Genomic DNA, 14,264 nt, shown 5'->3' with positions numbered 1-14,264 from the left:
TTCTCCTCCTTTCTAAATCTGAAGGCCACTTCCAGGGATCGAGCCTCACACCTTGACAACCTGCAGAATTTTGTCACCAGAGCCACCAATGAGCTCATCTGGCTGAATGAGAAGGAGGAGGAGGAGGTGGCTTATGACTGGAGCGACAGGAACTCCAGCATGTTGAGAAAGAAAGAGTATCATGCTGTATGTAACAGTTGGGGTGAAACTAATGGCTTGCAGTTAATTATTCGAAGGGCACGTTACCAAAAGAAGCGTTTAAAAATTTCCCAACCCCACATAAAAATAAAAGAGAAACTTTGCACGACCCCAGGATGTCCCAAAATGCTTCACTGCCAATGAAGTTCTTTTGCAGTGTGGTCACTGCAATAATGTCGGACATACAGCAGCCAATTTATGCAGAGCAAGATCCCAGAAACAGCAATGTGATAATGAGCAGATCATCGTTTGCTTTTTTAAGCGATACTGGTTGAGGGATAAATATAGGCCAGGACACTGGGGAGAGGTCCTTTCAAAATGGTGCCATAGGGCCTTTTATGACCGCCTGAGGGGGCAGACAGCGCCTCAATTTTAACGTTTCTTTTGAAAGACAGCACTCTGACAGTGCAGCACTCCCTTTGGAGTGGCAATTCAACCCACAACCTTCTGACTCTGTTGCAAGAGCACTATCCACTGAGCTGACACCATGCAACAGTTGAAAATAGAATTGGTTAACTGTAAACCAATGGTCTGCTGTTCTGTAGATGATTTGGAATTTTATTTTTCCTCCGGGCTTCAGTTCCTGAATTCTTATTTTTTTTTCTTGCCCTCACCGTTTGTGACAGGATTTGATGCGACAGCTTGAAGATAAAGATGTAGTCATGAGATCGGTCCAGGAGATGGCAGACCAGCTCCTCCTAAGTCGTCATCCTGCTCGACCCACCATCGAGGTAAGTGCAGTGAACTTATTCCAGTGTTGTCCACTTGCGGGGCTTTGGTCAGCTGTTTATTCCACTGCTGTGCAACATTATGTATGAAGCTTAATAATGGGACTCATATTAATCCCTTTCAGAGGTGAGACTGAAGTTCTGGTCTTTTATTTCCTCAGGCTTTCAAAGCTGCTATGCAAACACAGTGGAGCTGGATCCTACAGCTCTGCTACTGCGTCGAAAAACATTTGAAAGAAAATACAGCATATTTCGAGGTATCTGTCTGATTGGTTCTATCAGAGTTGATAGAAGAGTCCTTGTAGAATGCCATGTGCAGTCTCTCTAATGGCCCTTGTTTTTTTTTTCCACCTCTAGTTTTACAATGATGCCAAAGAATCTATGGATTACTTGAAAAACCTGCAGGAGACAATAAAGAGGAAGTACAATTGTGACAAATCCAGCAGCCTCGTGAGACTAGAGGACCTGGTTCAGGATTCCATGGTAAAACTCAAACTGACACGGGGGGGGCAGGTTTCAAAGCACAGACTGGGAATTGGAGCAGGAAAGGATTGCATCCAGCAGGTTTTTCAGCAGAAATGTGTTTTAATGAAGGGCACTTCAGAATAAATACATTAACAGCATAAACAAGAAGTCTCCAAGTATGAGGTAGTCCCAGCTGTTTGTGGGATTCTAAAGGGACTTTAGATCATGTAATCCATGACAAGCTGTTTCACCTTGTCCAGAACAGTAGAATGAGAGGATTTGGCCTGCGCATGATAGGGGGCTATTTCAAAATCAGTCTGCATTAACAATATTTCAGTGAGCAGGTGGCCAATCAATGGAATAGGCTGCTGAGTGAGATGGTGAACCAATTAATATGGATTCATACAAATGCAAATTGGATAGATTTCTTTCAAGTGAGTTAGTTACAATGTATGAGTAATTTGAGACATGTGGTCCTGCTTGGGCAGAACAGGTGACTTTCGACCTTTGGTTCCCAAAGCTCTCCATCAATAGGGGTTTTCCTCACCTCATGTCTCAATCTGTTGTAGACTCATTGACAGAGATTGCTGGCTGAGATTAGTCAACAACTCCATTATCGCTTTATCAAGTGGCTACCAGGATGGTAGAGGGCAAACTAGATGAACCCTGGTGGTCTCTGCCTAGCAATTTGATGACCTTGAACTAGTTCTTTGCTAACTTAATTAGAGACAGAGGGTTATAACAAATGTAAGTTTCATCAGAAATTGTATACTTGTGTGTTGGAGTGAGAGGCTAGTGTTTTATGTTGGCAAATAACCATGAATGTGTTGGATCATACTCTACGATTTGTTTGAACTATTTGAAAGTAATAGGTTGAGCTGTGAGATTGTATATTGAGTGGTGAATGAACTCTAAGATGCAGTTGCTACCTTTGAAGTACTTTGATTTCTCCATTGACATGTTTCTGAGATTTTATATCAAATAAACAAATTGCGTGAAAGTTTCTTACGTTGATTTTATTCCTAATTCTTTGAGTTGAAAATATTTTGTTTTGGATGAGTTAATTGAAGTGATACACTAATGCAGCCCTGCAAATTCCCTCTGCTTTTGATGAGAACACCTCACAGGACTAACCCTTTTGCTTTAGTGCCGGTGCCTATGGATTGTTCACTTCTGTTTTCTACCACTGGAAAATGGTACTTCTACGGGTTGATTGGAGCTGCTCTCAGCACACACAGCATTAGTGAGAGCCCTTTATTAAAGCTGCAGTCTGTGCAGCCTTGCCTCTGCCATGGTCCCTTGCACTCCCTTGATTTCTGATGAGAGAAAGCGGACCAATCCAATAGATGAGGAAGCTGTGGTGAAAACTATTAATATCATAGGGTTGTTGCATGTGTCCCATGCGATGAGCTTGTCACTGGTAAAGATTTTGGCACAAGGCTTGTGATAGACAATCTATCAGCTCAATTGTGCAGTGCTAATGGCCCTTGTTATTGTACAATGGAATCTAGACAAAGCACTCGATTGCTGTCGGTGCTGTAAAGTATAGGCTGTACAAGCTGTTGCAGGCAAATGTACGAGGTGTCCATTAGGGTTGGGTTATTTTTTCTAAAGGTGTCTGTACTTGTCCAACTTGTTTGAAGAACATTTCTACTCTTTAATGCATTTCAGGATGAAAAAGAACAACTTCTTCAGTATAGGAGTAACATAGCTGGCCTCATGAGCCGGGCGAAGAACATTGTGCAACTCAAACCCAGGAACCCTGAAAACCCCACAAGGATCTCTATCCCCATCAAAGCCATCTGTGACTACAAACAAATTGAGGTTGGACATCAAGTATTGAAGGAGATGTTTTATTAAAACTGGGGGCCATAAATATAAAATACTCACCAAGAAACCCAGTAGAGAATTCAGGAGAAACCTTTTTACTCAGAGTGGTGAGAACATGGAGTTCACCACCACAATGATTAGTTGAGGTGAACAACATGATTACATTTAAGGGGAAGCTGAATAAACATGTGAGAGAGAAAGGAATTGAAGGATATGCTGAAAGGGTGCGATGAAGAAAGGTGGGAGGAGGCTCATGTGGAGCATAAATACCAGTGTGGACAAGTTGGGCTGTTTCTGTGCTATATATTCTATGTAATTATAAACATGATTGATTTATGAGTAGGTAGGTTAGTGTAGGGCTTGTGGTGTTGAATTGACAATCCCACCATGTCAAGGCATGAAACTGAGTGCCATAAATCTGGTAATTCTATGAACACTGAAGCACCCAGATTGTCCTAAAACCCCACTAGAGAGTCCAGCCCCTCCTCCCACACCCAGTCTCCCTACACATGAACATAACCCCATGCTAAATGGTTGACCCTTCTATGCCATCTGAAGTGTTCTGGCAAAAACTATTGATTGAATTCACTCCCTCAGAATCTCTGCTTTGTCACCTCTCTAGAACCTCCAGAAGACCCCCCTCTTTGACTAGGCTTTTACCTGCTTCTGAACATCTTTATTCTTTTCTCCACACTTTGTCTTCAATCTGTACCCAGTGTCCTGAAAATGCTCCGGGGCTTATTTTTTCTATGTAATGAGCACTAAGGAAATACAAGTTGTGTCCATGAATTTGTCATAAATTGAGAATTTAAAACTTTCCGCTGAGACTTTTAGGAATTATTGACTGAATTACGCCATGAATAAAAAAAAATGATTACAGTGAATTTATAGAGAATTTACTCGCCTTTAAATGCACAAAGCACAAACCAGGCAGAAACTCCCAGTTCCTGGGCAGAAATTTCAAGATTAAGAATTCATTTAGTCCTGTACTGAGTGAGACAGATCATCCCCTTGTGGAAATCTCAAACCTGCAATTTAACTCCTGATCTTTCAATGGGTGGCGGTTATAATAGATACATTTGTAATTTGACTTAGACAAACAAAAACTGTTTGAATGCACTGTCAAGTCTTGGCTTTCATGATTTACAGTAAATACTGAGTGCTGCTGGGATCAAATGACCTACAACAGTCTAGCCCTTTCTTTGTTCTTTGTTTGATGTAACTTGTAGCATTTATTACACAGCTGCCCAGTGCGTATTTGCACTCCGACAGGATACAATTCCAGATTACAATGGGCAGGATTTTCGGGTCGTCAGGCGGGGCGGGCCTGGGAGCAGCTGGGAAATGGTCTGCTGCCCGTGATCAGCCCGCAACTGCGATTTCACGCTGGCTGGCCAATTAACGGCCAGCCAATGTGAAAGGCGCGCTGAAACGCTCAGCGCTGCCAGGGTGGGGACAGGAGGAGTGCAAGCGCAGAAGTCTGTGCATACATGGGGGGAACACGTACTGAAAGCTCCCTGAAGGTAGGGAGCTGAACGATTTTAAAATAAAAAATAAAGATTTTTAAAATCTGAAAAAAAGTGTCCCGACATGGGACTAACTCACAATCATGAACAGAATAAAAATTCTGCCCAAAAAATTATTATTTATTTTCTATTTAAATGTGGAAACCTCATCCCGCCCGTGGATGAGGTTTGCTAAAAAATCAAAAGGCTGCCAAATGTGTTTAAATTAATTAATTGAGGGCCTTAATAGGCTTCTTAACTGTCAGCGAGCGCGCTGCCGACTGGCACGTGTGCCCGCCAACCGAAATATCGCACCAGTGTGCAATAACGTTGGGACGCTCACCCGATGTCATCGTGCATTATTTTATGCCTGATTGAGTCGAGCGAGCGTGCGCCCGCCCATGGGACATAAAATGCTGCCCAATGTGTTGTATAGGTTATAACTATCTGGAAAAGCTCAATAGGCTAGGACTCTTTTCTCAACAAAGGTTGAGGGGTGACGTGATCGAGATCTTTAACGTTATACTCGGATTCAAGAGGATCGATGTAAAGAAGATGCTTCCACTGTGGGGAAGGCCAAGATAAAAGGCCATAAATATAAGATAACTATGAATAAATCCAAAAGGGAATTCAGGAGAAACCCCTTCACCCAGAGAGTGGAGAGAATATGGAACTCGCTACCACAAGGAGGAATTGAGGTGTATAACAAAGATGCATTTAAGCGGCAGCTGGGAAAGTCCATGAAGCAGAAAGGAATAGAAGGTTATGTCGATAGTGTGAGATGAAGTTAGATGGGAGCATCCTTGTGTGAGGTGGATCAATCGGGCTGAATGGCCTGTTTCTGTGCTATGAATTTGATGTAATTGCACTGCATGTATTGCCAGGATAATTAAGGATTTTAGAACTGACTTGCTGCTACCATTGGGTCTCAAGACAAGTAAGCGGCTTAACTTTTACTCTGTATGACGAGGACTTTCAAGACAAATCCTGATCTGTTTCCCCTCTTCCGAAGGGAAGTTGATGCAGACAGCTCATGAATTCTATTGCTCCAGCAGTGCTGCTGAGATTGAGTGCTGACATGAGCGGTAGTGTAATGGAGAACAATGGACTGATAATTCAAACCCCCCGAGTCCGAGCCTATCCTCATACAACTTGAAATAATGGGGGAAAGTATCTTGCACCTGTATTTTTTTTTGGTGGATCTCACAGCACAGGAAGAGGCCATTCAGCCCATCATACCTGTGCTGGCTCTTTTAAAGAGCTACCCTATTAGTCCTGCTCCTCTGCTCTCTCCCCATAGCCTTGTAAATATTTCCCCTTCAATTATAAATTCAAATCCCTTTTGAAAGTTATTATTGAATCTGTTTCTATCACCCTTTGACTTTCTTTGGAAGAGTATCATTTTTGATTTTGATTTTCTCTGATGCCAACAGTATTTTTTGGTGGCAAGGTGCCAAATCTCCAACAAGCAACCCAGGTGAAAAATCACAAGCATTAAGAAAAAAACATTTGTTCTTTCTATTTTCTTTTGTACAAGTTTGATGATTATCTGCATTCTTCCAATTCTAGCCTCTTGGGCATCCCTGATTTTAATTGCTTCACCATTGGTGGCTGTGCCTTCAGCTACCCAGACCCTAAGCTCTGGAATTCCCTCCCTACACCTGTCTGCCTCATTACCTCTCTTTCCTCCTTTAAAACACTCCTTAAAGCCTACATTTTTCACCACACTTTGGTCACCTGTCCCAATATCGCCCTATGTGGCTCAGTGTCAAATTTTATTTGATAACACTCTTGTACAGCTTGGGATGATTTTACTACATGGAATCTGCTACATAAAACGCAAGTTGCTGATTTTGTCAATATTCATAATTTCTCCCAACTGTGTGAGTGAACCGAGAGTTTGGAGAATTTCCAAAAGATGTATAAAATTGTGAGGGGCCTAGATAGAGTGGCCTATTTACTTTAGCAGAGAGGTCAGTGACTAAGGGGCACAGATTTAAAGTGATTGGTAGAAGGATTAGAGGGGAGGTGAGGAAAGCTTTTGTTCACCCAGGTGGTTGAAGGTGTTTGGAACTCTCTGCCTGGAGGGGTAATAGAGCAGAAACCTGCAAGTCATTTAAAAGGTGTCTGGATGTGCACCTGAAATGCCGTAACCTGCAGGGCTGCAGACCAAATGCTGGAAAGTGGGATTCGGCTGGGTGGCTTGTTTTTTGGCTGATGCAGGCACGATAGGCCGTGTGGCCTCTTTCTGTGTGGTAAAGTTTCTTTGATTTCCAAACTAATTGTGTTCTTTCCACACTAATTGTGTTCTTTAACAGATAACGATCTACAAGGATGATGAATGTGTGTTGGAGAACGGCTCACATCGAGCCAAGTGGAAGGTCATCAGTCCCACGGGAAATGAGGCCATGGTTCCTTCGGTTTGCTTTTCAGTTCCTCCTCCAAACAAGGAAGCCATCGAGATGGCAAGCAGGTAATCAGGAGGCGTGTCTGTGTGTGTGCCTGTGTGTTTGTGACTTTGTTTTATATGGCTGCATGTAATGACAGTGCAATTTCCAGTCAAAAGGAAGATGGTTGGAAAATCAATCACACCTGGAGGTTGCACTGTTGTAAGTGACTGGGAGTGTAACCATCTTCCAATCCATGCATTTATCAGGGGACATTGCTACAGTTTTGGTCATGAGTTCTGTTTGCAGTTTGTAGGTAGGCTTTTTAAATAGACTTTAAATAGAATTTGTTTGCTGTTTGCTGTAAATCCTCCCATAAGTCCTATCCTACTTCCCATTCATCAGCTGACGGTGATATTTTTAAATTCCCTGAAGTGACCAACCAAGATCAAAAAAAACCAAGTCGCTTTACAGAAGGACAGCAGCAAGGTGAAGAAGGACAGTGGATAGATGAAGAATGATTAGGTGGTGCTGAGTTTGGATTGTATAAACATGTAAGGGAAGGGGAGACTCAGAGTGACTAATATCAACAACTGAAAGGGGCATTAGAGGGATGGTTTTCAGCATCAAAATGGGGTCGTTAATCATAATTGCTTTGTTAATGCTAACACACTCCTTGCTGCCAGTTTGAAGGGCCTATACCTAGATGGCTGAGCCACTTACTTGTTTCAGGTGGTTGGGCCCTGGAATATAGGATGCTGATTGCTATTTTAGGGAAGAGCCAGTTGGAGCTGCAGCCCATCAGCTGTGGCTCAGTTCATAGCACCCTCGCCTTTGAATCAGAGGGTTGTGGGTTCATGTCCCACTCCCGGAAACCAAGAACTGCGATTGTACTCAAAAAGAGTTGCAATCTGTGACTGTTGATAACTCGAAAGAGTATCTACCTGTCCTCTTAGTGAGACATTAGCAAGACACCCCAAGGAAGTGCATCTTAAATCATGTTCATGTTATTTAAAAAACCTTCTGTTGCTGTTTTGTTTGCACTTCAGTCCCACTCTCCTGATCTACGGACACCCGGTGCGGAAGGGTGTCGGGAAGGAGGAGGACCTCCTCGTGAACCTGCTCCTGGGCCTGGCCAGGTTGGCCATTAACAGGTCCAGGCAGCGGGCGATCGAGGGGGTAGTCCCGCCCGATTGTTTGTCCCTCTTCCGCGGCTACGTTCGCGGCCGGGTGTCCCTGGAGAGGGAGCACGCGGTGTTTGCCGGCACCATCGAGGCCTTCCATGCCCGGTGGGTGCCGCGGGGAGTGGGGTGTTTTGTTGACCCCTTTAATCACATTTTGGTTTAATGTTTGTAAGTTTCCTTTAAACTTTGTCCTTGGTTTTACAGCTGACCTGAATTAGGGACTGTGCTTGATTTATCCCTTGTTATTGTTAATTTAGTTAATTGTTTTGACTCGAAAAGAGTTAAATCATGTTCATGGAGCCAGAAAGAGCAAGAAAGGTCTACAAGAATGAGTCGCTGCAATTGCAAACCCCACTCCTTTCTCCCCTAAATGGTCAACCATCAAATCTGTATGCCATTGACAGCTTTCTGACTTTATTTAAATAGCCTCAGCCTCAAAATAGCCCAAGCTCCTCTTATTTTTCCCAGTTGCAACTAGTCCTGTGTTGTTTCACAGTCCTTCCATTATGCAGTTTTTATTGATTACGTTTTCAAATTTAACAGTCAAATTATGCTCTGGCCAATTTTTTCTCCAATAATTTGATGGAACTAACTAATAAGACTAGCTTATGATGAGTATTATCCTAATTCATTCGTGTTTTGCTGTACCAAAGTACTAGAAATACATGCATTACATTTATAACCCAGAAAAATACAGAAATAAAGCAATATTTTGTCTGCTGTTTGTTCATTCTCCAGCCTGACCAGCTGAAGATTTGATTTTGGGTGTACTGTGGGGATCTGCTTTTAGTAGTCCTCCTATCTTTTGGCCCATTCAGATGAGATGCGGAGCCTTGTCTGCCTTCTCAGTTGAATGCACGAGGTCCCACTGCACTACTTTAAAGCAGGACAGGGAGTTCTTCCCCGTGTCTTTAGCAATATTCATCCCTCCCCCAACATCAGTGAAACTGATTATCGGGTCATTAACCCCAGTGCTGTTTCTGTGCACATTAGCTGCTGCATTTCCTACATGACAACAGTGATCACACTTCAAAAATGTTTCATTAGCTGTGAAGTGCTTGGGGATCATCCTGAGGATGTGAAAGATTCTATGGAAACACGAGTTCTACTATACAAACCCAATGATCTGTTTTTGCATGGGGAAGTAGGCCACCTTGTGGTCTGACTGAAGACTGTGCAAACTCTCCAATGAAATCCCACTCACCATTTCAGAACACAAGAAATAGGAGCAGGAGTAGACCACACAGGCCATCGAGCCTGCTCCACCATTCAGTTTCATCATGACTGATCTTGGGCTTCAACTCCACTTTCCCGCCTGCTCCCCATATCCCTTGATTCATTGAGAGACCAAAAATCTGTCTCTATCTCAGTCTTAAGTATCATCAATGATCGAGCATCCACAACTCTGGGGTAGAGAATTCCAAAGATTCACAACCCTTTGAGTGAAGAAATTTCTCCTCATAGTCCTGAATGATCAGCCCCTTATCCTGAGACTGCGCCCCCTTGTTCTAGATTCCCCTGTCAAGCCGCTTCATAATCTTGTATGTTTCACTGCGATCACCTCTCATTCTTCTAAACTCCAGAGAATATAGGCACAATTTACTCAGCCTCTCACCATACGACAACTCTTTCATCCTAGGGACCAATCAAATGAACCTTCACAGTACCCCCTCCAATAAAAATGTATCCTTTCTTAAATATGGGGACCAAAATTTCACACTGTTCTATGTGTGGTTTCGCTAAAGCCCCATATCGTTAGATCAAACCTTCCTTATTCTTGTACTCCAACTCCCTTGCGATAAGGCCAACATACCATACGCCTTCCTAAATGCTTGCGGTACCTGCATGCTAACTTTTTGTGTTCCTTGCACAAGTACGCCCAAGTCCCTATGAGCATCAGCGCTTACAAACTCTACGCTTTTAAAAAACGTTCTCCTTTTCTATTCTCATGACCAAAGTGAATAACCTCGTCCTCTCCCACTTTATACTACATGTGCCAACTTGTTGCCCACTCACTTATCCTGTCTATATGCCTTTGTTGCCTGTCTGTGTTCTCCTTACAGCTTGCATACCCACCTAGATTTGTAGCATCAGCAAACTTCAATACATTACTGTGTCTTGGTCTAAGTCATTAATATAGATTATAAATAGCTGAGGCCCCTGCACTGATTCTTGTGGCACTCCACTAGTCAATCCTGCCAGCTTGAAAATGTCCCATTTATCCCTGCTCTCTGCTTCCTGTCCATTAACCAATCCTTTGTCCATGTTTAAAATATCACCCCAACTCCATGAGCCCTTATCTTGTGTATTAACCTTTTGTGTAGCACCATATTTAATGCCTTTAGGAAATCTGCTGGTTCCCCTTTATCTACCTTACTAGTTGCATCCACAAAAAACTTTCAAATATGATTCCACTTTTGTCAAACCATTTAACTGGTTGGTTAACAACCCGCTTTTTTGTGTTGTCTTGTTAATTTGATACTTGGCAATTGTTTTACGTATAGTCATGTAAGGGGGTGGGTGGTAGAGCGTGGTATATCACCTTTCAAACGCCAGCTGGTATAGCGAGGCAGTGCACCTGTCAGGGGCTGGGTGGGACAGCGAGGTAGTGCTCCTGTCAGGGGCTGGGTGGGACAGTGAGGTAGTGCACCTGTCAGGGGCTGGGTGGGACAGCGAGGTAGTGCATCTGTCAGGGGCTGGGTGGGACAGTGAGGTAGTGCTCCTGTCAGGGGCTGGGTGGGACAGTGAGGTAGTGCATCTGTCAGGGGCTGGGTGGGACAGTGAGGTAGTGCATCTGTCAGGGGCTGGGTGGGACAGTGAGGTAGTGCATCTGTCAGGGGCTGGGTGGGACAGTGAGGTAGTGCATCTGTCAGGGGCTGGGTGGGACAGTGAAGTAGTGCATATTATCTCCATTTTGGGTCCTAGATTATTTTGGGATGAATGTCATTGATCTTCACTGGCTGTAAGAATGTCACAGGGGATAGTTTTGCCAGTTTCTGCCCATCACATAATGTGTGTTAAAAGGACAAAACTGCCTGTTAGAGAATTTACATAACATATATGTGCATTTATATTACACTTGATTGCATCTTTGACATGCTGCTCAAAGTGCTGCAAATAGCACTGGTGCACAGTCATGGCAGTAGGTAGCTGAAGGTGGCAGTCCTTTTGTGCACAACAATACTCGATATATAATATTGACATGAGTGATCAATTAGTCTGTGATGTTAGAGAGGGAAGGACAACAGCCAGTGTGTCATAGAATAGAAGAGACCATGGGACCATGAGTACAATGTTCCATATACAGATGGTTGCTCTGATAATGGTGTGTTCTTTGATCATTACACTGAAGTGGAAGGTGGTACAATGGGGCAGTGCCTGCCTGAACCATTGTGAATCTCACAGTTACAACTGAGGAGCATTGATGCTCCATAAAGCGGAGTTATACTTGATATGATCCAGTAATGCTTTGATGCTGTGACTCAGAGGTGGCAGTGGAAGAGGTCCATTTCCCCAGAGCCGGAATGTTCTACCTCAATGAGTTCAGTGCTCCTTGTTTTAAAGTAGAAAAATTAATGAAATGTCCACTGTTTTCTCTTCCCAGAATTGAGCAGCTCTATCAGAATGTTCTTGCACTTTGGCACCAGTCACACATAAACATGAAGAGTGTTGTATCTTGGCATTATCTAATGAGTGAAATTTCAACTATTCGCGCTTGGAATGTTTCCTCAGTAAGTATTTCTCTTGTGTTCATAAAATATGACATGAATCCAATTTGTTCTTAGGTTGATGGTGATTGGAATGCTTCATTACACGTTAGGAACATAGGAACAGAAGTAGGTCATTCAGCCCTCGAAGTCATTCCATGATTTAGATCATGACTGATCTGTACCTTAAATTTATTTCTCCTACTTGGTTCTATAATCCTTAACATTCTTAGCTAACAAAAATCTATCAATCTCAGCTCTGACATTTTCGATTGTCATTACCTCAATTTGGGTAGAACCCAAACAAAAATCTGCCTGTGATTTTCGTTATTTTACACTTCCCCTCCCATCCCCGCTGCGAATTCTCCATCCTTTTCCAAACCAGGTTCAACACAATCTTCAGGAAGAATCTTCTGATCCAGCACTTCTACCAGGGGGTGTTTCTCACTAATCCCTGTTTCCTTCACAAAGAGAGGTGTTAGCTTGCGGAGTGGGCTGTCCTTATCCGGGAGAGGGCGAGGCAGTTTCCAGTGTTTGGGTGTAGACTGTCACAATGCGGTTCTGTCATGGTGGGGAGAAGGATGAACTTTGTCCCTGTGTCTTTTTTTTAATCTCTTTCATTGCATCACTGTCTTTTCAATATCTCACTGAGAGGATCTCTGTTGTGTCATTAACAGTTTCTTGCTTTTCTGTTGAACAGCTTGTGGTCCACTCAACCTGTTAACATCCTCTCTGTGCCTGGACTATTCATTTCTTTCCATTCCTTTATCCTAACCTTACGAAGAAATGTGCTTAATTTTCAATTCTGACGAGTCTGTACCTGTCTTTTTTTTCTCTTCCCAGGTGTGGACTAACCTGCTGTATTTGTAACTTCTAATTTTATTCTTCATTTGCACCATTACCAATGGTAATGATCCTTGGTCTCCTATTTGTTATTTGTATGCTGCCTCTCAAGTGACATCATCCAAAAACACATCATCAGGTTCAACATGTACATTGACAGTACCCAGTACCTCCACTGCTCTCGATTCCTTTAAATTGTCAATTTGATTGACGTTCAGTACTGGATGAACTTAAATTAACTCCCAACTGAATACTGTTAAGAAGACCTTTGCTAACGCCTTTGGCCCCAACCACAAACTCTGCTCCCTTGCCACTGACTGCTTCCCTCTACCTGGGAATTCTCTTAGGCTGAACCAGACATTTGGCAACACTAGGATTTTATTTGACCCTGAGCTGAGCATCCAACCACATATCCTCTACATCATTAAGACCGCCTATTTCCATATCTGTAACATCACCCACACCCCCCCAACTCCGCCCCTCACCTTCCTCGGAAACCCTCATCCATGCTTCCATTTCCTCCCAGACTTGTCTAATCCGATGTTGTCCTGGCCGGCCTCCTATCTTGTACCCATCAAATGCTCAACTTATCCAAAACTCTGTTGCCCGTACCCTAACTCACACAAAGTCCCTGCACCCATCACCCCTGTGCTCACTGACCTATATTGGCTACTGGCCCAGCAACTCAATTTTAAAATTCTCATCCTTGCTTTCAAATCTCCTCATTGCCTTGTCTGAACCAATCTTTGTAATCTCCTCCAGCCCTTCAACTTTCTGAGATCTCTGTGTTCCTCCAACTCTGGCCTCTTTTCCATCCCAGATTTCCATCACCCCAGCATTGGTGGTCATTCCTTCAGCTGCCCAAGTCCAAAGGTCTGGAATTCCCTAATCTCTGGCCCTCCACTTTAAGATTCTCATTGAAACCCATCTCTTCGATCAAGCTTTTGGTGACTTGACCTTGTGTCTTCTAGGACCCTGTGATAAATTTTGACAATTTTCCTATGAAACGCCTTGGATGGTATAATTGGAAGTTGTTGCCTCACCTTGATATGCATAGCCTGGTCCTAGCTGGCTGTAGGATAAAAATTATTCGTCAAGTTAGTGAGCACTCATGTTCACACTTAATTCAAGACTCTCAGGAACACAATTAATCCCTTGATTCACAGGTGCAAGGAAGCTGATCCTATCTGTGAATTATTCTGAAATTTCAGGAATGCATTTTAAGTAGAAATGATAGAGCCTTACGATTCTCCATTTGAGATTTAACTTATTGAAGGGAGAAATCAATAAGGTTTATTGATAGAATTAAATGAAGAGGGGTAGGAGGAGGCTCATTTATTTTTCTTGATTTTTTCATGGGATGTGGGTATCGCTAGCAAGATCAGGATTTGTTGCCCATCCCTAATTGCCTTTGAAC

The 14,264-nt window shown here is 43.1% G+C and overlaps 1 protein-coding gene across 29 annotated transcripts in view; it reads left to right on the top strand.

The window, feature by feature from the left end:
- Positions 1-14,264, top strand: part of dst (dystonin) — a 568,493-nt gene that overhangs the window by 266,985 nt on the left and 287,244 nt on the right. For all 29 annotated transcript variants that reach the window (XM_078541812.1, XM_078541821.1, XM_078541818.1 and 26 more), the window contains 7 exons: positions 25-186; positions 825-929; positions 1,088-1,183; positions 1,284-1,409; positions 3,063-3,215; positions 7,045-7,199; positions 11,902-12,028. In XM_078541812.1, coding sequence (XP_078397938.1) covers positions 25-186; positions 825-929; positions 1,088-1,183; positions 1,284-1,409; positions 3,063-3,215; positions 7,045-7,199; positions 11,902-12,028 — 924 coding nt within the window. The remainder of the gene's footprint in view (positions 1-24; positions 187-824; positions 930-1,087; positions 1,184-1,283; positions 1,410-3,062; positions 3,216-7,044; positions 7,200-11,901; positions 12,029-14,264) is intronic.

The sequence above is a fragment of the Cetorhinus maximus genome, chromosome 5 (genome assembly GCF_964194155.1).
Source record: "Cetorhinus maximus chromosome 5, sCetMax3.hap1.1, whole genome shotgun sequence".
Taxonomy (NCBI): domain Eukaryota; kingdom Metazoa; phylum Chordata; class Chondrichthyes; order Lamniformes; family Cetorhinidae; genus Cetorhinus; species Cetorhinus maximus.
The sequence above is the reverse complement of the archived record's forward strand: the minus strand, read 5'-3'. Positions and strand labels throughout refer to the sequence as shown.